Below are 23182 nucleotides of genomic sequence, written 5' to 3' on the forward strand. Positions count from 1 at the left end.
TGTGTCACTGTCGTCACTCCACCTCTCATCTCACCTGCACTTCTTCGTGACAATCGAGCCTGGTGTCCCGCAAACAGGTGAACCTCGTTAACACTCGCGCCATTCCCACCTCGGCCCCGCCCCTCTCTCTCACAACAAACTCTCAACTCATCAGTTTGAGTCATCAGTTTTATTGCGTTTGTGAACAAATTAATAAACAAAAACAGACAACCCGGTAAGGACGAGACTATATCTGAAGCACTGAGTAAAAACAAACATGTAAAAGAGAGTAAAATAGAAGAAAGTATTAAGCAGAAATAATTATGATAAGAAAGAAATATGCAAATTATTGCGTGATACACGAGTGAACTGAAATAAAATAAGTAAACTGAAAATATGATCTAAACTACTTTAGGATTCAATGGAATGAGCAGAAAAGTAAAACAGAAAGAAAAGGTGTCTCCTGTCTTCTCTTTCTATGTGTGTGCGTCGTTCTCTGCAGGAGGGTCAGCGAGAGGATGACGAGGGTGACAGCAGGTCACCACACTGCATCATGGGAAGGTGGGGGTGTTTCATTGCACTAGAGCATAAGGGTCACCTTGAATGTGTGTGTGTCCTACCAGTAATAGATCAGCTGCATGAGCTTTCATATTTATAACATGATGCATACAGGAAGACAGAAAAATATGCAAATGCACAGCTGGTGTCAATAACCACAGAGACACACAATGCTGTATGGACCGATTCTCAGAAGTGATATCCAACTGGTCAGTGGTATAAAGCAACAAATTATAAATGCAGAAACTGTGCTTTACTAAGTAGCTTTAAAACTGTGTAGGCCTACTTTTACTTGAGTGGGTGAGAGCGGGGCACAAAGTAATGCAGAGTAAAAGGTAAGACTGAGTTTTGATAGATGCTCAAGGTTAACCATGGCATGCTTTTTAAGCTTTTTCACAATCCTGCCATTTATGAAATAAGTACCGTGAAATTTGGATGAGAACCACAGGAGAAACCATTTTGGCAGCATGAAAGTGTTTTTATCATTATTTTTCGATTTTTGAAAAATCTGTGAAATTATGTCAGTCAAATCTTGTATTGTTGACTAACATCTTCTTGGCTAAAAGATGGAACCATTTTGAAAGATGTGAAAAACCAACACAATCTTACGGCAATTCGTAACTTTTTTATTTAGTGGCTAATTCGTACAAATTCGTACGATCTAATTCATACATTTTAGTACGATTTGCTCATCCCCCAATGACAGTTGGGTTTAGGGGTGGGGTTAGGTGCCACGCCTCCTTTTTAAAATCGTACATTTTCTTACGACTGAACTCGTAAATTAGCCACTAATGAATTAGCCACTAAACTGCCAAAACGTAAAATACTTACGTTTTCTCGTGAGATCAGGCTGGAAAAACAGTGACACCTGAGGCTCCTGAGATTTAGACAGGTGTCAAAACTTTAATCAATGAGTGTTCGTTGGAGGGGCTCATGATGCAATGACACACAAGTTTGTTGATGTAAATAGACAGTATGCACTGTGATTTCACAAGCAGAATACCTAAAGTGCACATTTTTGAACAGAACACCTACTAAATGCATTTTGGTGGGGTAAAATGGCGAGGATGAAACTCATTCAAACAAAACTGGATGGAGGAGGCGGGAAATGGCAAATGTTGAAAATCTGTGAAATTTTGTCAGTCAAATCTTGTATTGTAGTGACTAACATCTCCGTGGCTAAAAGTTGGAACTATTTTGAAAGATTTGAAAAACAAAGTGACTCCTGAGCAAAACTCAGCACAGCTTTTTGGCTATTCTTGTATGATAACTAAAATCACAAAACATTTTAATAATTAAATACACTATTATGTTTTCACACACATGCGCAAATCCCCTTAGGTTACACAGATTTCGTTCTGCTTGTAAATAAATCAACTTTCTGTCTGCTTATTTATAAGTGCATATATTAATGTAATGTGTATATACAGCCCGTGAATGGCAAATAATTTAAGGAACTTAACTTAAAATTTCACAGCATAATACTCGCTATTGTGTAATTTTAGATGGGCTATTTTTTACTCATAATTTAAGCTGTATTTACAACAGATACTTTTACTAAATTTAAATTTAATTTTATTTAATTTAAACTTTATTTAAACTTTTTGTAATTGTACTTTTGCTTGAGTATGATTTTTTTAATACTCTTTCCACCACTAAAACTTAATTTGTCGATTTGGAAGAAGAGGGTTCTTGGTTGAGCAATAAAATGTTGACAGTCTGCAACGGTTTATCATTATGAGCTACATTGTGCTCTGTGAGTAATAGTTTAAAATTGTAACTGTGAAAATAGTTGAATTAAATTAAACATATTTTAGGATTTTTAAAAATTATTTTATTTTGAGGGAGACACCAATATTCTTAAGATGTATAATAGTTTGTGCTTCATCTTCAATTAACTTCAATTATAGAAAATGCCTTTCACTGGTATGTGTTAGTGTCTTGTCTTTAGTTTATGATGCAATGGTTGTTGTATGAGAGCTTTATATTGTTTTTGATATTTAATATATGAAACATTAAAGGTAATTATCCAGATTTTAACTTGTGATCTTCCTCATGAATCAGAGACCACTAGTTTGATTATTTACACAGTTTCACATAACACACAAATGACCAATTTTAACAGGCACATGTTGCGAAAGACCATCTGATCATTCATGCATTTTGATTCATGTAACATATGTACATATACCTAATTGGAGGAAACAACTCTTACTTTCATACAGATCAAAAAGAACTTCACTCACAGGTTCCTTTCTAATCATTTATTCACTCTCTAATACTTGAAGTAAGCTAGGAAAGCTGAGCAAATGCTAAATCCAAATACAGATTTTTAGAATAAATTACTTATTCTAAATATCATTAGAATAATAAGTTGTATTTAGTTTTTTTAATTATTATTATTACTAATGTGATGATTGATTACGAAGAACTTAATAAACCACACATCAATGGAAAGCTTATTTTTCATCTTTTAAAATATTTCAATTTAAAAAAAAAAAAGATGGAAGGAAACATGGTTTCTAAATATTTATTTATGAAGCAGTTATGCTTTTAGATGATTCTCTACTGCTTTAGTGTAATAGATGGTGCCAATATAGGTACAGTTTTACAGAATTACAGTTCTATGTACTTACATTGGAGCTGCTGATATCGAGTGTAAAACCTTTGTGAAATGGAGCCCAGGAGCAGATCTTAACATGCAGGACATTCCACGTCAAATGACTTCATTCAAAACAGACAAACACACTGCACCATTAAACAGTGTGACGTGGAGTAACAGGACAAACTGGGAAAAAACTATAATATTTTTTTACATTTCCTGTGTTATAAAGCACCCTATAGTATAGTGACTACCAATTCGGCCAACTTTTTCCTGATAACTATTGACCAACAAACTAAAGACATAAAACATTGGTTTGACCTTCGTTTTTAATCTCTTTGATTTAACAAATGATACAATGTTTTAGGTTAAAAGACAGTATTTTATGCATGTTACATGCTACATGTTTGTATTAATAAGCAAATAATTTGAATGTGAAGCTTTTAAAGCTTTATAAAGCTTTTTTTGCTTTATATAACCATCCTTAAAATATAGCTATAGAATAAATGTCACAGAAATCATCTGGAAAAAAAGTTTATCTGGTTTTATTTGATATTATTATTATTATTATTATTATTTTAAATATTGATTTCTTAACTTCATAAGTTAAAACACTGGTTGTGTTGTCAAACAATCTACAGAAACATGTCTGATAACATAACACATTTTTGCTATTTATGCAAAAAAAATAAATAAATAAATAAACGCTCTAAATAAATGTTTGTTTATGAAGAAATTTCATTAGGAATTTACAGAATGAAATTAGGCATGTTCTGATCAGGATTTTTGCAGCCGATACAGAGTACCGAATCCTTGTCATGGTGATCAGCAGAGGCTGAGTACCAATTCTAATGCTTCAAGCTTTATAATGCATAAAGTACATTTTCCCCTAAGTATGATACTTACCTGTAAGTTGAGATCTCTCCTTATGAGAATAAATGAGGGATACTGTATATCATCCATGAAATGTGTCTCTTATAACCAACACAATCTCACGGCAATTCGTAACTTATGAATTCGTACAATCTAATTTGTACAATTAAGTATGATTTGCTCATCCCCTAATGACAGTTGGGTTTATGGGTGGGGTTAGGTGCCACGCCTCCTTTTTCAAATTGTACAGTTTCGTACAACTGATCTCGTACGAATTTGTACGAATTAGCCACTAAACTGGCAAAACGTAAAATACTTAAGTTTTTTCGTGAGATCAGGCTGCCATTAAGTGTGGACATGTCATGGTCAAAGCAGCTTAAATAACAGAAAATAATGGATAAAACAGATATTAAAAACGCAAGAAAAATTACTAACAAAGCAATAAAAAAAATTTCAGCCATGTTTTGGTAAACTTGGAATATTGTCAAAAACACTAACTTTTAGTTCTTATACATGTAAAAATGCCTAAATACATGCAAATCCATTCTAATATTCATACAGATTGATGAGAGCATGAGGAAAACCGCTCTGCTTGTGTCACAGCAGCTCAAAACACTGGATATGCATTGGCTGCAACAATGAGACCCTCACTCGAACAAGTCCCGCCAATAAACTGTATAAAAAGATGTTGCACCACATCTGTATGTATTTTAGCAGCTGTGTTGGGGGGTCATGAGATCGGCCAGATTGACCAATTCCAATTTAGTGATTAAATGTCAGTCAGGATCTTTGGCCAAATGAGTGGAGTATCCCTAAATAGAGTAAAAAAACTAAATAAAATTATTCCACATATTTATAATTATGAAGAATAAATCTTGAATTTGTGTGTTAATTATTACAAAAACTTTTATTTAAACACCAAAGGCAGCTGATGACAATCCTGGGCATTGAAGATGTTTTAGCCTAGAAATAACCCTCAAATAATTTGTTTTTTCATTTAAAATTTTTTTTACAAACATCCCACCTATTTTTCTCAGGAAGTGAGAGCACTTTACCGAAGATGAGCTGTTAAAACCCCAATCTCTTGTAATTAATGACTCATACTCTCATACGCACACAATTATCATGACACACTCTTTTCTTAAGAAATTTAATCCACAACAAGTATAGACAAATATCTACAGTCTACAGTCATTTTCAGGTAACCCTCATCCACTCAAAGATCCTAACCAAATCTTCAAAAAAAAAAACCTGCCAATTTATCTGCTGATTTCCTCAGTCTGATGTCGTTGGATGGGTGTTGGTCTCTGAATAGTGAAAACCAGCTTTAGCAAAGTGTTTCGGGTTCTTAATGCACTTTGTTCAGGGTTTTGTATGTGGATTTTTCTGGGCATGTCACAACTTGCCAAGAGCAGCCAGTGATTTTGCATGCGGTTTTGTGTGAGTGCAAAGGCCTATGAGCATTCACAGTACTTTCTATCCTTTAAAAATCTACATTTGACCGATTTGATTGTTGCTGTAAACTATTCGATTTTATTTGTCATTTTAAACCCTGGCTATGTTCCATAATGCTCATAATTTAACACAAGTTAGCAGTTAGACCTTGGTATTTATAAGGTGTATTGTACAAACACTGGGTTAAAGTCCTTGTTTGTGTATTTGTGGTGTCAGTGTCATTAATTGGATAAACCAGGACACAAGCTGTTTACACAAATGTTAGCATTGTGCATCTGTATTTTGCTTTGCTGACTGCTGTTAGCTTTTTCCTGAATAGACTTTTTGGACTATAGAGGTAAGATTTAAACGTAAATAACTTAAAAACCCGTCTTCACTTAAATTATGCACTTTTGGCATTATTATTTGAAAATTTCTACTCAAATGCTGACATGAGGGTTTATATATACTGTAAAAAAAAAAAAGCCATGATTCTGTCTAAAGCTAGGGTCTTCATTTTTTAGATGCCAAATACTACCAGTTGTGGTCATCTTTATTATGATGATGTTATGATTATCCAACGCCTGTGGATCGCTAATGACCTACAAATCTGCAGTCATATGGACATATACTACATATACTATCATGCACCACTCACACACCGGTTCCTGTTTGTCTGAAATCACACACACAGCTGCAGTTCATCACTATTGATGACTAGAAGTATATGTATCGGTTTATTACCCCTCTAGTTGTTGGTTGTATGCTGTTGATGCCATGATAGCCGTGTGTTCCCTAGTTTGATCTAGTTTTGTTTAATAAATATATGTTTAATACTGCGTTTGGATTCTCAGCTTGTCTTCCTCCTTCACACTACACATTGACTCGTAATCCTAAAGTTTCTAGTATAATGAGACCTAATTTATACTGCTAAAAAGGAGAAAAATTAGAAATGGGTCAGATTAAAGATTACTTTCTCTTAAATTCTATATAATTTATTGAACTAATTTATTAATTTATTATATCATCACCTGTAAGTATTATGTTTTTATGCTTTTTCTCAAAACATTCCCTTGAACCTCCAAACACAGTTTAAAAAACTAGCTCGTCAAAATCACACAAATATAGGATTGCTAACTTTCTAACAATGCAGTATGTTATTAATGCTGCTAAATACAATGCTAACCCTGACCCAGAGAAGGGCTGCATGACTCTGCATTAAAAACCAGTGCTAATAATTTATTAAGTGGCTTTAATAAACTTTGGTTAACTAATGTCCAATATCCAAATCCTAAACCACAGTGTTATGTGGTTAAAAGTTTGACTTAAGAACACAACAACACAGTGTTTAGCACAATGTAAGAAGTCCATTTGTTAACGTGGATTAAATCAGCATCCACTAACATGAGAATTATTTTTAACAAACATTAACAAAGGTCAATAAATGCTGGAAAAAAACACTGTTTGTGTAATGCATTTCCTTGTTATCAGAAGACACATTGTAAAGTGTTAGTATTGTGTATTGTGCACATAATCAAACATTTATTTATACTGTATACTATAATGTTTAAAAACTGCTATGTACTTTTCTCACAGTTAAACAGTGTGTGTGTGTGTGTGTGTGTGTGTGTGTGTGTGTGTGTGTGTGTGTGTGTGTGTGTGTGTGTGTGTGTGTGTGTGTGTGTGTGTGTGTGTGTGTGTGTAAAGCAGTTGCGGCTCCACCAGAGCAGGTTGGGTCAGTTCTCATGTTTACCTGCCTACCGTTTGTACTGTGCGCCTCCTCTTCCTTTGACTTCCTGTATAAGGTGTGCTGAAGTGTGCGTCAGGATCTGGCGTCCCAGAGCAGGATAGGATGGCCGGGGGGCCCTGGACTCAAATATTCACCTGAAGACCACCAGGACAACTTACACAGCTTACCAGAGTCCAGAAATCAGGCAAATTTTTAACTTGTGGGACAACGCAGGGACAAAGTCCTCTAATTTTTCCTTTTACTTTCTCTCATTCCCCTTCTCGCTTTACCTCTGCCGGAGCGATTGGATTACCTGTTCAGGTAAGCAGGATAACTACACCAGCTTATTTACTCAGTACTTTCTGCTGGCTACTTTCACCCAAGACAGACTTTGTTGTTTGATGAACTTTTTTGTTTGGTTACTTTCACCTGAGACAGACTTTCACCTGAGACTTTTTTGTTAGATTCTTGGTGACTCTTGTTGACTTTCTTTGTGTGGAAAAGCAACATGAAACCTTTGATGTCATAATGCTTCTTAAAATGTGTGTGTGTGTGTGTGTGTGTGTGTGTGTGTGTGTGTGTGTGTGTGTGTGTGTGTGTGTGTGTGTGTGTGTGTGTGTGTGTGTCTGGGTTAATGTTCATTTATTTGAAGTGTAAACACCTTTAGATCAGATTGATCAGAGTCATCCTTTTTCTTTTGGTTAGAATATGTCAGCAATTTTGACCAACAGGTGTTAGTTGGGAAAACCAACAGCATGCCACTTGTCAGTGTGTGTGTGTTGAAAATGTAGAGAAATTACTCTCACTTTTGAGACATATCTTTATTGTTTCTTTTTTTCTTGTTTGTTTGTTTTACTATATATGGTATAACTTATGGTTTAATAAGTCTTTTCTGTGATTGTTTCAGTTTTACATTTATCGTTATATTATATGCATATTATTGCTAGTGAGAGTTAAATATATTTGTACAGACAGGGGGAAACACAAAATGCTTATTTATGTATTAACTATTATAAACATTTATTTGTTGAAAATGTGTGTATATATATATATATATATATATATATATATATATATATATATATATATATATATATATATATATATATACCATGCTCATCAAATATAAGTAGGCCTCTCACAAATCTATCTTTTAAATTCATATTTATAATAGGAAGCTTTATAATATTATGTTTGTGCCTATACATTAGATTAGTCAGTACTGCAGCCACATCTGGAGCTCATCTAACAAAATGACTTACAATAAAGGTTCAAAAACGAGTACACCCAAATTTATGTTCGAGAAAAATATTAAATAAAAATTTAAAATAAGGGAAAAATCAAGAGAAGCAAAAAAAAAATGGAAAATTTTATTTTAAATTTTGTAGGTTGTAGTTTAGTTTTCAATATTTTGCTTGAAAGTAATTGCATTATCTTTCAATGTCGAAAAGTTTTTGGTGATTAAAATATTATTTTAATCAATATATTTGTTTAATACATCTGTTTTGATCAAATGCACCAAAATACATTGATTCACTGAGAAATGGAAAAAAAATTATTTTCAAAATGATACTCAACTATGGGTCTGCTCAATTAAGTTGAGCACTGTATACTGTTAACATGAACTTAACGTTATTTAACCTAAACAACATTAACTAATGTTAGTTTGCACATGTTAGTAAATACATTTACTAATTTAAACTGTTAAAAAAGATTAATCTTAAGTTTAAAATTATAAACCCCCTGAAGGTTTTTTTGAGAGGACTACAAAACAAACAACTGCGGGCCAGTCATTTAAAAAAAGATTTGCCTAATAAACCTAAATAACCTAGTTAGCCTTTAAAATGCCCTTCATGCTGAATTCCAGTGTTTTTCAAAGTAACTATAGTAAAATATTTTGAACTGACAAGACCAAAAAAATGAGTTATTAAAAAACTATTAAAACTTTTGTTTGATAGTATGGAAATATTTAAAAAATAATAACAATTTTACAGAAGGGTCATTTGCCTGTAAATATTTTATAACCATATAATGTATATATACACACACACACACACACACATATATATATATATATATATATATATATATATATATATATATATATATATATATATATATATATATATATATATATATATATGTGTGTGTGTGTGTGTGTGAGAGATAACTAATATAACATATAAGTAGTTAATCACTATATTTTTTGTAACATATTTCATTTTGTATTGTACTCAACACATGGCCTTCTACTGTTAAAAATTCAGTTATTTAAACTAACCCAATCTTAACTCTATATAAGGTACATGCTGTTAATTATTACTACTCAGTACTTAAATGTACTGGATATTACACTGTAACAAGGATGACATGATAAATAAATCAGGCATAGATGCAGTCAGATATAGAGTATAGCTTTAGTCAAGAGCCTATAGGAGCAGATTAAAAACATGATGGAAGAGAAGTAGGTTGCAGAGGAAGATGAAAGAAGATGAAGGCATGCAGAAAAGCATAGGGTGGGGGGCGAGTGATATACATTTACATATGAGCACTTGTGTAACTCTCCTCATGGGCTGCTGGAAGACTCTTTGGTATGAAGTTCTCACATTCCTTTCCTACATACTGTACAGTACCACAAAACATGTAGCTTGTTGACAGATATATTATGATTTTTTCGACTTACTTTCATCGTATAACTACTCACCCATAACAACCTCCTTTGTCATCTCTTTGCGAGTGTTATTTTTTGTGTGCAGTTATGCTCGTTAATATGCATAATTTCCATTGAATAGTCATCATATGTGCATTAATCACTATATAGTTCTGCATTATTCATTAGCTGTAAGATTCAACAGTTGAATGTTTAATCAAAAGGGAGCCCCGAGGCTGCTTGTTAGAGTCTATAACTCAACCATTCAACCCTGTTAGCCAAAAGGATTATGTAATACTTTTCTTTAATATGTTTAGAAACATAAATGATAATAGTCATATTTTCTTGACATATTTCCTTTATTATTTACTATATTTTATAAGTACATTATAAATGATCCTTTAAAATGAGTTTTGTGTACATTTAAAAAATAAGCAGCTTTAATTCATTGTATGTTTCTGATATTATTAATTTTAATTAATACATATATTAAACTCTAAATATAATGTTGTGGCAGCTTTAACCTAAAGGCAATCCCAACTATCAACACAATCTCACTGCAATTCGTAACCTTTTTTATTTAGTGGCTAATTCGTATTTATTCGTACAATCTAATTGGTACAATTTAGTACGATTTGCTCATCCCCCAATGACGGTTGGGTTTAGGGGACTGAACTCGTACGAATTTGTACGAAGTAGCCACTAATCTAGCAAAATGTAAAATACTTACGTTTTCTCGTGAGATTAGGCTGCAACTATTGGGTTTAAATAATGCAAATTCAACGCAGCCATTGGGTTTGGTGATATATTTGGGTGCAAACAAATACTTTTAAAGTGTCAAAATCAAACAAACACATTTAATTTAACGTCTAAATGTTCTATAACTCTTAATTCTTGGTTCAGACTTTAATTCAGGCACGCTGTGGAATGTTCTTTTATAAAACATGTCTGAACAAAGCATAGTGAAGTCAAACACAGATCCTCACAGTGAGACTGAAAGCCAGAGATCCACCCTGCCGTCTTTTTCTCAATTTTGTGCCTTTGTAAAACATGTCTTTCCACTCTATTATATCAGAAAGATCAAGATGAATGCCATGTAGGAGCATATTCACCAGTGGTCTCAGACTTTTGGACCCTACTTTGTGATTGCGTTTGCATTCATTCCTTCAGCGGTGCATTATTGTGCAGTTTTTGCGTGATGGGAAAGTAGGTGTTTGTCTGTGCTGAGTGATACAAAAACTGCTGACACACAACACGAGTACACAAGACAATTTTTAACCGAAGCTATTAAAGAAAAGGCTGATTAGGCGTAACACTAACACATGATTGAACGATTAACACACATTATGTTGGTTGTGTGTGTGTGTGTTACTTCCATAAAGCCAATTATTAAAGGTTATTTTAATCATTTTTAGTCATTAAACACTGTCTGTGTGTAGTTTTTTGTAGTTGAATGTCATTGAAAGTCTGTTTTTCTCTGGGCCAAAAGTCACCAGAGAAACAATATAACTTTCCTTGAGAGAATATGAGAGAAATATGACAGAGCGAAATGAAACAAGCAGCTATAAAGACTTGTCATTCTGTTTGTTTAGAACAATGGATTTTTCAGCAGAAGTGCCTTTGAATGTAGGAAGACAAGAAAATGGAAAATTCCAATTCAATAAGAGCCGCGGGGTAAAAGTAATTATTGCATGTGTGTGTGTGTGTGTGTGTGTGTGTGTGTGTGTGTGTGTGTGTGTGTGTGTGTGTGTGTGATGTAACGCACATACTCGAGTCACATCATCACTTTGAAGGATCATTAAAGAGATGATGATTTACGGAGAACGCAGGGTTCCAGGTATATCTCTGTCCTTGGGCACACTCCTTTATGGGTGGGAGTGTGTGTGTGTGTGTATGTGTGTGTGTGTATGTGTGTGTATGTGTGTGTGTGCGCCCTTATATAGTTCTGGTTAAGCTCAGATCAGATTACAGAGAGGCAGACAATAAAGCTATTCTCATGCATTCACCTGCAGAGCAAGGGTTTCCTCCTCTGATCAACAGTGGGTGACATCAGAAAATCCATATTTATTGGCCATATATACACTGAAAACAGAGAGACTGACAAAGTATATCTGTGTTCAGTGGAGAGACTGTTATCAGTGAGAGACTCCAGACAAGATTTTATGGCTGTAACAATATTACACATGTAGTCTCACGTGCGAAAAGGGTTACATTACAGCAGCTATGGTGCTGCAGGCTCACAATAGCCTGATTTGAACAACATTCTATTTCAGAAACAATTGCTAAACCTCAACAATTAAGCTTTTAGAAGTATTTAGAAAAAAATGTGAATCACTAACCAGTTAAAAAAAGTATTTAATTTTAAGAATAATAAAAGTAGATTTACTTAACATTTCTTTGGCAAATTTTTTTTTTGCACACAGACAATAAAGGGATAGTTCACCCAATTTAAATTCTGCCATCATTTACTTACTCTTGACTTGTGTCAACTTTGAGTTTTTTTCTTCTGTTGAACTCCATGCACTCAAAAATGTATATTTTTTTTTTACTTGTTAAAACTATTTAATTAAAAACAACCGAAATCTTGAGATTTTATTAGGACAGCATATTTTTTTTATGTTCAATCCACATAAATTTGTTAAAAGTGTTAATTTGACTTAATTGATTTGTGTTGGGACAACATGAATGAATTGTGTTTTGAAGAAAGCTGGAGACCATTGATTTCCATGGTATTTGTTTTTCTACTATAGAAGTCAGCTTTCTTCAAAATATCTGCTTTTATATTTAACAGAAACTCATAAAGGTTTGTAACCACTCGAGAGTGAGTAAAGAGTGATAAAATTGTAAATTATAGGTGAACTGTCCCTTTAAGTCAAATTTGCTTAATTCATGTAAAAGCAATATTGTTTGTAGCATATTTTTTGACTCTATCCTCTGAAATTTCCTTTGCAAGATATTTGTTTCGCATACATGTGACTCTCCTTCTAAAAGTTTCACTCAAACCATGTAGCATTTAAGGTGTTAAAATATTTAAGTAGACCGCTGTTGATTTCTTGTTACAATCCTAATAATATAACTACAACAGAGGTAATGCAACAATCAAACAGGGAGACCTCAAAAATATGTAGGTTAAGAAAACAGAGAGACCTCAAAAATAAGTAGGTTGAGGTTATTAAGGGGTTAAGGTGTAGAGGATGGTCAACAGTGTAAACAAAAATGTAGTTACAGAAATTAATTACAGATATAATTGCACACAGGTATTTAATCAACCATAAGTACAATGTAAAAACATCTATTTATGCTATAAACACATTGTAAGAAATTATTAATTTCAATTTAATATTAGTTAAGGCCACCTAATATAAAGTGGGACTGATTAAAATGAAAGAACAGTAACACATTTTACAGTGCAGTGGTGTTTTAGGTTAAACAATTGTAAATTAATGTTAACTGCATTACTGCAGTGTTGTGTGCTACCATACTGGTGGTTAGCATTTGTGTGAAGGGCACATTGTGTATCATTAGAATAAATATTCTCAGCTTGTGAAAAAGCATTTTGTGATGATCTCTCATTCAACATGTGACTTGGATATCACCAGGTTTTGGTGGTTGTCAATAAGTGTATTACAAGATTATAAAACAAATATTAATAGATGCTTCGATAGGTTGATATATTAACATTGTATTAGAGAACGTAATTTAAGAAAAATAAATAGAACCTCATATGTTGCTATACCAGCTGAATTGGCGCTTTAGGCAAACAATGATCATGCCGCCCTCAAATCGAAAGTGAAAACGAGAGACGGTGGTATGATTGCGCTTACAACAGCAAGGACCGGTTGGTGGGGGGATGTTGCAGATGAGAGTGAGGATCGGGTGATGTCGTGGACGCCGCCCTCTCTATTCTGGGTTTGCTTGGGTGGCCTCTATTAAGTTATGCCAACCAAAGCTGCCAATTGTGGATTATAGAAATGTAACAGATTTCTTATAACAATATAACAAATCTCCAATTGTACAACTGATAATTATGACAAGACTGTTCTATATTTCTCTCCAAACTGTGTTTGTTAAAGATCTCATGTGCAATTTATTTTATTTATAACGAGTTTAATATAAAATGAGTTTTGAATCAGATTAATATCCATCCATGAAGTAAAAAAAAAAAGAAATGTGGTTCTATTTTTGCTTAACAGTGTCTTTGGGTGTGTGCGACCTGCCTTTCTAGCAAACACAGCCAACAAGAATATCATGTGGACACACCTATTTGCCATAAATGACGGTTCCTTTCTTGTTTTATGTGCAGGTGGATGGCTCAAAACGCAACCTGACACAACAAAGCCGTCGGGAAAACATTTCATCCTACGACACCATATCTGCCATTGCACAATGAGTGATCAAGAAGAGGCGGGCGCTGTGGCGATGCCTGTTTGCGGGGCAACAGGAGTCACTCCCACCGCCCCTCCTCCTGATCTCTGCCACATCTGTGGACAACGCCACCTACAGGAGGAGAACCACGAATATACCTACAAAGAGGAGGTGGACGATGACCTCATGTGCCACATCTGCCTTCAGCCCCTGATCCGGCCGCTGGACACCCCATGTGGGCACACCTACTGCCAGGAGTGTTTGACAAACTTTCTGCTGGAGAGCGACTTCTGCCCGGTGGATCGCACTCCTTTGATGCTGCAGAAGTGCCGAAAGTCCAGCCTTCTGGTGCACAAATTGCTGGATAAACTGATGGTGTCTTGTCCCTTTGCTGAACACTGCACTGAAGTGATGCCGCGGGGGGAAATGGAGGGACATATCAGATGCCGGTGAGGAAGCTGTTTTTGATGATTCTAACTTGAATACAGCATCTTAATGAGGTTTAAGCTGGTGGTAGGTTTGGAAGATGACAGTCTGAGATACACAGTGTGAAGACATGGATACAGATCTGCTGTTAGGCCAAGAGAAATACTGCTTTCAAACATGCATCACCCAAATCCTACCAGGGACATAGCATTCATTATTAGTGCTATTCTAGATGTTTTCTATGCCCTTAAGACAGTATGACATATGGAAATGTGGACAATAGAACTCAAACCATTAGATTAAGGTAAACACCATTCATATTACTAGACTATAAAACCCAACAGTCAACTTTATCAAATGAAATGAGTGCAGTCAACTCAAAATTGACTAAAAGTTAATTTTACTCATTTAAAAAGAGTTTTGAACTCAGTGTTGAAGTTAATGAGTTAATTAAATACCCTTAATAATCATAACTTCAACTTGAATGAAGTTCACAGTACTTATACAGATTAGCTTTTTAACTCAAATGGTTTGTTGCAATCGGTTTCCTCAAACGGTTTGAGTTGCCTTAACTTATTGGGTTTTGCAGTACTCAGTTGGTTTGTGTTCTCTTCATTTATTGGGTTTTACTGTGCTCAAACTGCATCGTATACTCAAATGGATTAAGTTCACAGTACTAATCAGGATTAGTTTTTGAACTTAATTGATTTGTTGCAATCGGTTTCCTCAAATGATTTGAGCTGTCTTAACTTTTTGGGTTTTACAGTGTATGGCAACTAAACCTTACTTTGAAGCAAATAAATTAAGCAGACATATTAGATATTAACTAGGTTATGTTAGGTTAGGGTATGCGTCACAAAAAAAAATTAATATAATATGCTAATACCTTTAGGTCATCCAAGATTTAGGTAAAATAAACAAATAAACAAACAAATAAATAAACAAACAAATAAATAAATAAATAACCAGTTGACCATTTTAACAAACAATTTTAGTTGACTTTCGTCTGTTTGGTGTGTTAACGCACAGCTTTTTGGTCCAGATGTGAGCCAATGCGAGGCAACAATACAGTTAGGTGTCATTGGTGATAGTTGTTAGGTCACAACTTACCCCTGCCCCCAGCATAATAAATATGCTGATAAATATGACTTTCAAACCCCTAATGCCAAACCTAAGCCTAAAACAAAACCTTAAAAAAAACTCATTCATTTATTTTCCCTTTGCTTAGTCCCTTATTCATCAGGGGTCACCACAGCAGAATAAGGCGCCAAGTATTCCATCATGTTTCACGCAGCAGATGCCCTTCCAGCCTCAACCCAGTAATGGGAAACACCTGTACGCAATCACATTCACACGCACACACACCTAGACTAAGGCCAATTTGCAGTCTAGGCTCTGAAAATGTACCTCTATATACATTTCTGTAAAGAGTGAAATACATCCCAGGAGCTACATTTATTTGCATTTTTTGTTTTCATGAAATCCACCAGAGGCCGCTGTGTATGCTTTTTGAGATCTGAAAATTCTCTCATGAGTGCCATTCGTGGTTGCCCTTCTCCCGTAAATCCAGTCATGACTGAATGACTAACTGACTGACTAACCGACCGACTGACCAACCCTCGACCTTCCGTAAACCCAACCAATAGTGTTTTCAAAAGCACTGATTGACTCGCCCATCAACTTCCCTAAACCCAACCTGCAGTTTAAAAAAGCAATCCAGAAAAAGAAAAGTCCTCGCCTTATCAGATTTTATCACATTCTCATCCTTTTATTTACTTTTTTATTTTATTTTTTGGATTCTGTTTTTGTCCTACACTATCAGAAATAAAGATATGCGAGCTGTCACTGGGGTGGTACCTTTTCAAAAGCTACAAAATTTTACCTACAGTAAAAGGTTCATATTAATACCTCAAAGGAACATATTAGTATCTAAAAAGTACAAAAGTGTTCCTCTTACATTTTTAGGCACTAATATATACATTTAAAGTACCAATATGGACCCTTTAAGTACAAATGTGTACCTTTTAAAAATGTACCACCCTAGTGACAGCTCGTGTACCTTTATTTCTCAGAGTGTACCTGCTTTCTAGAACCATTCTTCACCAAACTCGAACCCCGTTGTCATGGTCAACTCTGCATCTTAAGTCCAGAGACGTACATGGTGAGCTAACTGGACAAACTGGACAAACCAGCTTCAACCAATGACCTTCTTACTGTAAGGCGACAGTGCTAACCACTGAGCCACTATGCTGCCCCCTTAAAAAAATTATTAAAAAAATGTTTAAAAAAATGTACTTCAGTTTCAAGGACCAGCAAGGATGTTTATCCAGACATTCAGTCTTTAGGTTTGAAGGACATTTTCGGTAAGGACTCCTCTTAAGATGCCTTTATTTGAAGGTAACATGAATGCCTGGCAAAGCGCAGTAAAAGCTTTCCATTTGTGTAAGAAAGATTTGAAGAGCTGAATGTGACTCATGTATTAAATTCATATTTCATCTTCTCATTGGCATTCATAAGCAGCTCCTTATTCATTGTCATTCATAAAACACGGTTGTCAGTGATTCGCCTCAGTAGAAGACATGTGTCTAGCACATCTCCGCCTGAGTGTATGCATTTGTTTGTTTATTCTATCAGAGTATTCTTTTGTTCTACACTCCTCAGAAGCAGCAACCCCACTGTGACCTCTGTTTAACCAACTAAAGATACCTTCTACATCAGTGCCTTTGGGGACGTTATGCTAACTAATGCCTTTTATTGGAAATCCTTGCTTGCTATTGCCATTTACAGGATGGTGGAGTCTCTGTCGTTCCCGTGGACTCTTTCTGAATCATTAGTGCTCCACAAGCCCGAGGGCCTCATTTGAAATTAATTGCATTTTGTTACTGGCGTTAATGGAAAGTTTCCCTCTCATTTAAAATTCCACTTACGGAAACATAATCAACTTGCCCTTTTCTCCAGTCAACCAAAAAAACCAACACTTCTTTTCCCTCCCACATCTCTCTCTCTTTCTACCGGGCTCTTGGGCTGTCAGTTCATCTTTTTTTTGTCTTTCTCTACTCTTCTTTCCTGCTCCAAAGTGGTCTGGAAGCCGGAGTTCTTAGTTGGTCGAGGACTACAAAGCTGGACATAGGTCGAAATGGGACGGGATTTAAGAGGAACAAATACTTATGAGGATCTTTCTATGTAAGAATTGCCTTCCCGTTTATTTGTGAATACTTTCGTGAGGACATTCATAGTCCTTTCTGAATCTGTCACAGAGTGTATTACCATCAGCTGCATGTGACTGTGTTTGTGTGTTAGCATTTGTGGTCATGTGACGTTAAAACGTGAGGCTTCCTACACACTGGTGACTCATAAGATCTGGTATACTGAGTCAGCTAAGACTGCTGCTCTGATGTGTTTATTTATTATTTTATGTTTGATTAGATTTTTATTTGTGCATGTTATTTGCATGTCCTTTGGATTTTTGTTTTAAATGTAGAGGTTTGTGTCTTGAATGTTGGCCTTTGTCAGCTTCTTTTGTGTTTGCAATCAAGTGAGTCTAGATAAAGTTTGTTTGTCAGTTTGCAAAAAGCCTGCTTGTGTCTGCATGTATTTCATGCATGTATTTTGTCAAGTACAGACTTTCCTGGAATACTGGATTAGTTCTGGGGTGAAAGGAGAGAATGTACCGCCTCAGGCTGTCCTTGCACTCTTAAGGACATGCAGTATTGATGATAGCACGTTATATACAGCACCAAATTATACAGTTATTGAAACTGCTGTAAAGCTTATGGATCTATGAACCCATAATTATTTTTATCTGATTATATGACCTTGTGGGTTGTTTGGTTTGGATTAAATGATTGAAGGATGAATGGATTGTAGTTGCTTGTAGAGATCGTAGTTGCTCACTATCTGTCTGTCTGTCTGTCTGTCTATCTATCTATCATAAATACTTACCCGGCCTTTACATTCATGCCTTAACTGTTATGCAAATGTAAATAGTGTTGTGAGAAATGCACCAAAGCGACTGAGAAAAACTGTAACTACAATCAGACTAGAGGTTTTGAATACCAGAAAATATACTTTATTGACTATAATAAAGACGAGATGTCTGAAAACAGCCCTTCAGGACAACCGGGAGTCTCCCCTAGACTAATTTGAATTGTATGTATATGGTCCTGCTTTTACACATATTTTAATCCCCACCTTTGTATACCTGTGACTATCTTAGAAAGTCTTTACTGAAAGGTCAAGTATATGTTCAGGTGGTCCTGTTATTCTAGGCTCTACACTCTCTGCAATGCAAATGAATCTCCCCATAGTTGTCAATAACTTGCTCTGAGTATCTTCATATATTGTCATGCTGGTACAATAATTTGATAATATTTCACTCATTCTCCTGAATACCTATAACAGTATCTTTAGTTGACATGCTTGCTGCACACTCTTAGAGAATACAAACTGCTACACACTTTTAAAGAATACTTTTAGAGATTTCTGCATACTTTTAGAGAAAACTTTTAGAGATCTATCTATCTATCTATCTATCTATCTATCTATCTATCTATCTATCTATCTATCTATCTATCTATCTGTCTGTCTGTCTGTCTGTCTGTCTGTCTGTCTGTCTGTCTGTCTGTCTGTCTGTCTGTCTGTCTGTCTGTCTGTCTGTCTGTCTGTCTGTCTGTCTGTCTGTCTCTCTGTCTGTCTGTCTGTCTGTCTGTCTGTTCCCTTATTTATTTGTTGACGTTCATCCATCTATTTGATGCTTGCTGTTTGTCCGCCTATCCATCTGTTCTTTCATTATTCATCTTTCTATCTGACTCTTGATGTCTGTAAATCCAACTATCCATACAACTCTCTATCTATCCGTTCACCAATCCTTCATCTATCAATGTATACATTTATCCCTCTTTCTATCCATTTCAACATCTGTGTGTCTGTCCATCCATACATCCATTTAATGTTTTTGCTCTCTGTCTGTTCATCCAACAGACCCTCTTGCTATCTATTCCTTTGTTCATCCATTCATTCATCAAGTTGTCCATCCATACACACTCTCAGAAATAAAGGTACAGGAGCTGTCACTGGGGCAGTACCTTTTCAAAAGGTACATATTTGCACCTGAAGGGTCCATAATGGTACCTTAAAGATACTTTTTAGGTAGATTTGGGCACTAATATGTACCTTCAAAGAACCACTGTGGACTCTTTGGGTACAAAACTGTGTCTTTTGAAAAGGTCCTGCCCCAGTGACAGCTCCTGTACCTTTATTTCTGAGAGTGCTGTATATATCTACCAATCTGCAGTATACATTTGTCTATCTGTGCATGCATCCATCTGTTCCATCATTCATATGTCTATCTGACTCTTATTGTTTGTCCATCTAAGTCTTTATATCTGTCAATTCCTCTATCAATCCATGTCTCTATCTATTTGTTCACCCATCCTACATCTATCCATTTCTTCATCTATCCCTCTTTTTTATCCATTTCAACATCTGTGTGTCTGTCCATCTGTTTGTTTTTCCATACATCAATTTAACATTCTTGTTGTCTGTCTGTTTATCCAACTGTCTATTCCTATGTTCATCCATCCATCTATTTATTAGATTTTCCATCCATACAGTATATCACCTAGCAATCTGTAAATCAGTCCATCTGTACATCCACCCATCTGTTCCATCATTCATATGTCTTTCTGACTCTTACTGTTTGTCCATCCATCCATCCATCCATCCATCCATCTATCTGAGTCTTTGTCTGTCAATCCCTCTATCCATTTCAACTTTTTATTTGTTCACCCATCCTTCCTCTATCCATTTCTTCATCTATCTCTCTTTTTATTTTAACGTGTGTCTGTCCATCTGTTTGTTTATCCATACATCCATTTAACACTCTTGTTGTCTATCTGTTCATCCAACCAACTCTCTTGCTATCATCTATTTCTATGTTCATCCATCCATCCGTTCAAGTTGTCCATCCATAAATTATATCAGTCTACGTCAGCCCGTCTGTACATCTATCCATCTGTTCTATCATTCATATTTCTCTCTGAATCCATCTATTCATCCATCCATACGTCTATTTAACATTCTTGTTGTCTGTCTGTTCGTCCAACTTGCTATCGTCTATTCCTGTTCATCCATCCATCCATCAAGTTGACCATCCATACAGTATGTCAGTCTACCAATCTGTAGATCAGTCCATCTGTACATCCACCCATCGGTTCCATCTTTCATATGTCTATATGAATATTACTGTTTGTCCATCCATCCATCCATCCATTCATCCATTCATCCGTCCAGCTTATGTCTACCCCCTGCACACACTTCCACATAAACACACACGCGTACACACACCACTTCATGGCTGAATGAACTGTTGTGTTGAGGAGGGGGGTGGTCTTTGCCACATGCTCTACCCTTGAGGCATATGGACAATGATAGATGGACCACCCAAGCCAGCATCTCCCCCTCTCTCCTGTGTCAGATGGTTCGGCCCAGCTCTCCCTCTCTCTGTAGAGCATGCTGCGGTATAAGTCAGACTCTGTTGCCACACTCACACTCATACTCTCTCTCGCTCTCTCTCACATTCACAGCAGCATGTGGGCTTGTGAGCGTAAATCCTCTTACTCTTGGATGATGCCCAGGACAGATTAGACTGCAACGCAACCATCGCACACGACCGGCGTGCCAGCAAAGACCGCTCTCTGCCTCCACTTTTCCTTCTACCTCACCCTCTTCTCTTTTTCTTCTCCATCTCGGCACCCGTGCACCTGCGCTCGCTCCAGACACAGCTCCTGCCTCCTTTTCTTCTCGACTCTTTCTTCATCCTGCGCTTTCTGCTCTCCTCCGCTGGCAGCACTCCCAGTCTTTACCTCTCCCTGCACTGCTGCTGATCTACTGCTGAGATGACCGGGCTAAAAGCCTGAGGGAGGCAAGGAAAGAAAGAAAAGTGGACAGGCAAAGAAACAAGAAGAAAAGGAGAAGGAAAATAGCCTTTTCACTTGAAAGAAAGGCGGGAGGGGGGGGTCAGAACTGTAGTAGAGTTGGAGGAGGAAGGGGCAAGAAGAAAGACGGATAGGAAAGACTGCATTCAGCCTAGAGAGAGAGAGAGAAAGAGAGCAAAATAAAGAGAGATTCAAGACAGGGGACCCTGGAGAGAGAGGGTCATGAAGGCTCTGCTGCTGTTGGTTCTGCCCTGGCTCAGTCCAGCAAACTACACTGACAATGTTGGCAACCTGCACATCCTCTACTCAGAACTGTGAGTAACACACACATCGGCTCCTCGCAGCATGGTCCGGTGTGAGTTGCGCCCATATGTTCCATCCCATAGGACAAGTCGCACTGTACCCCATCCCATCCAGCACTGCAATGTGTGCATCTGGTTGTGTGTACGTGTGTGTGTGTGTGTCCATACATCATTCTCAACAACCTGCATAAATCCTAACTGGTATCGTTTGACACAATCACTTGCATTCCTCTGTGTGTTTGTGCGTTGCTTGCTTATGTTTTGTTTTCTAGAAGTTTCTAAATGTATCCTCTTGTCGATTTAGAAAAAAAATTTCATTATGTTATGTCTTAGTTGTAAGGCAGTGGACCGCGTAGAGGTGGTTATAGTTGCGCTTTGTGATGAAGCAGGTTTTGTTTTGATGCTACTAAGCAGTGAGGGACACTGCAGCATGGCTGAGATGACCTAATGTGTGTGTGTTTGTACGCGCAGGTGTGTTTTACGCATCAAATAGTCAGGATTGGAATTTTGTGCATTTTAAGAGTGATTTATTGATAAATGTGTAAGACATGCAATGTGTTACCAAATGTCTGCGCATATGAAAAAAGGACAGAAAGATTGTTGCTAGGCACACCATTCAGAAAAACCAAACACAGGTAATCAAATGCGCATGCAAAAGCCCATCGGATCTGCCAACAGCATATCCAGTCACTCTAAGAGCTACAAGGCACATAAAACATTCAAGCTGAACTTCTCTCTTGGGTCAAAAACCGCAAGACTCTTCTACAAAGAGTAAAATATACACTCTTATGCAGCAGCAAACACATTAGGATCTTCTTTGTTATGATCCGCACTGTATAAAAGACACTTCTGCATTCAGCGTAAGAGCGCAGCGAGTGTGTTTGGGTGAACGCTGGTTATATTGATCCCGGGTCTTTGGCAGAAACACAATTGTGCCATGTAAGTGTGTGTGAAAGGCTGAGCGTAGTACAATGGACTGCATTACAAATCCTCTCCGCTCATAGAGTCTAGACTATACACAACACAAATAAGCAGAAACTGGTGTGTGTATTGCATGGGAAACAAAGAAAAGGAGGATTGGACAGGACAGCGAGGTGTCTTCTGAGGGATGAATGGTGAGGTGGCAGATAAGACAATTTCCTGCACCATCTGTCCATGCATTTGCTTGGCTTGGATCTTAGGTCTTTCTGTCTCTCCTCTTTTGCACTTTGTTTACAGTATGTGGGTCACCGTATGAGACGTGTTTTATGATTTATGTGAGTGTCATGGGTAGAAGTATCATCTTGGATGCGCTAAAAAAGAGAAATAGGGGCATTGTATGCTGTGTTT

General features: G+C 36.4%; 1 protein-coding gene across 15 annotated transcripts in view; it reads left to right on the plus strand.

Moving 5' to 3' along the window:
* The first annotated feature begins 7236 nt into the window (after positions 1 to 7236).
* Positions 7237 to 23182, plus strand: part of lnx1 (ligand of numb-protein X 1) — a 72011-nt gene continuing 56065 nt past the window's right edge. For 6 of the 15 annotated variants that reach the window (XR_015517765.1, XR_015517766.1, XM_087297274.1 and 3 more), the window contains exon 1: positions 21169 to 21865. Coding sequence is in view for 12 of the 15 variants with exons in the window: in XM_087297274.1 (XP_087153400.1) it covers positions 21774 to 21865 (92 nt within the window). In the remaining 3 variants the exon portion in view is untranslated. 15 annotated transcript variants of the gene reach the window in all.

This window comes from Danio rerio, chromosome 20 (genome assembly GCF_052040795.2).
Source record: "Danio rerio strain M-AB ecotype USA chromosome 20, GRCz13ab, whole genome shotgun sequence".
Lineage (NCBI taxonomy): Eukaryota > Metazoa > Chordata > Actinopteri > Cypriniformes > Danionidae > Danio > Danio rerio.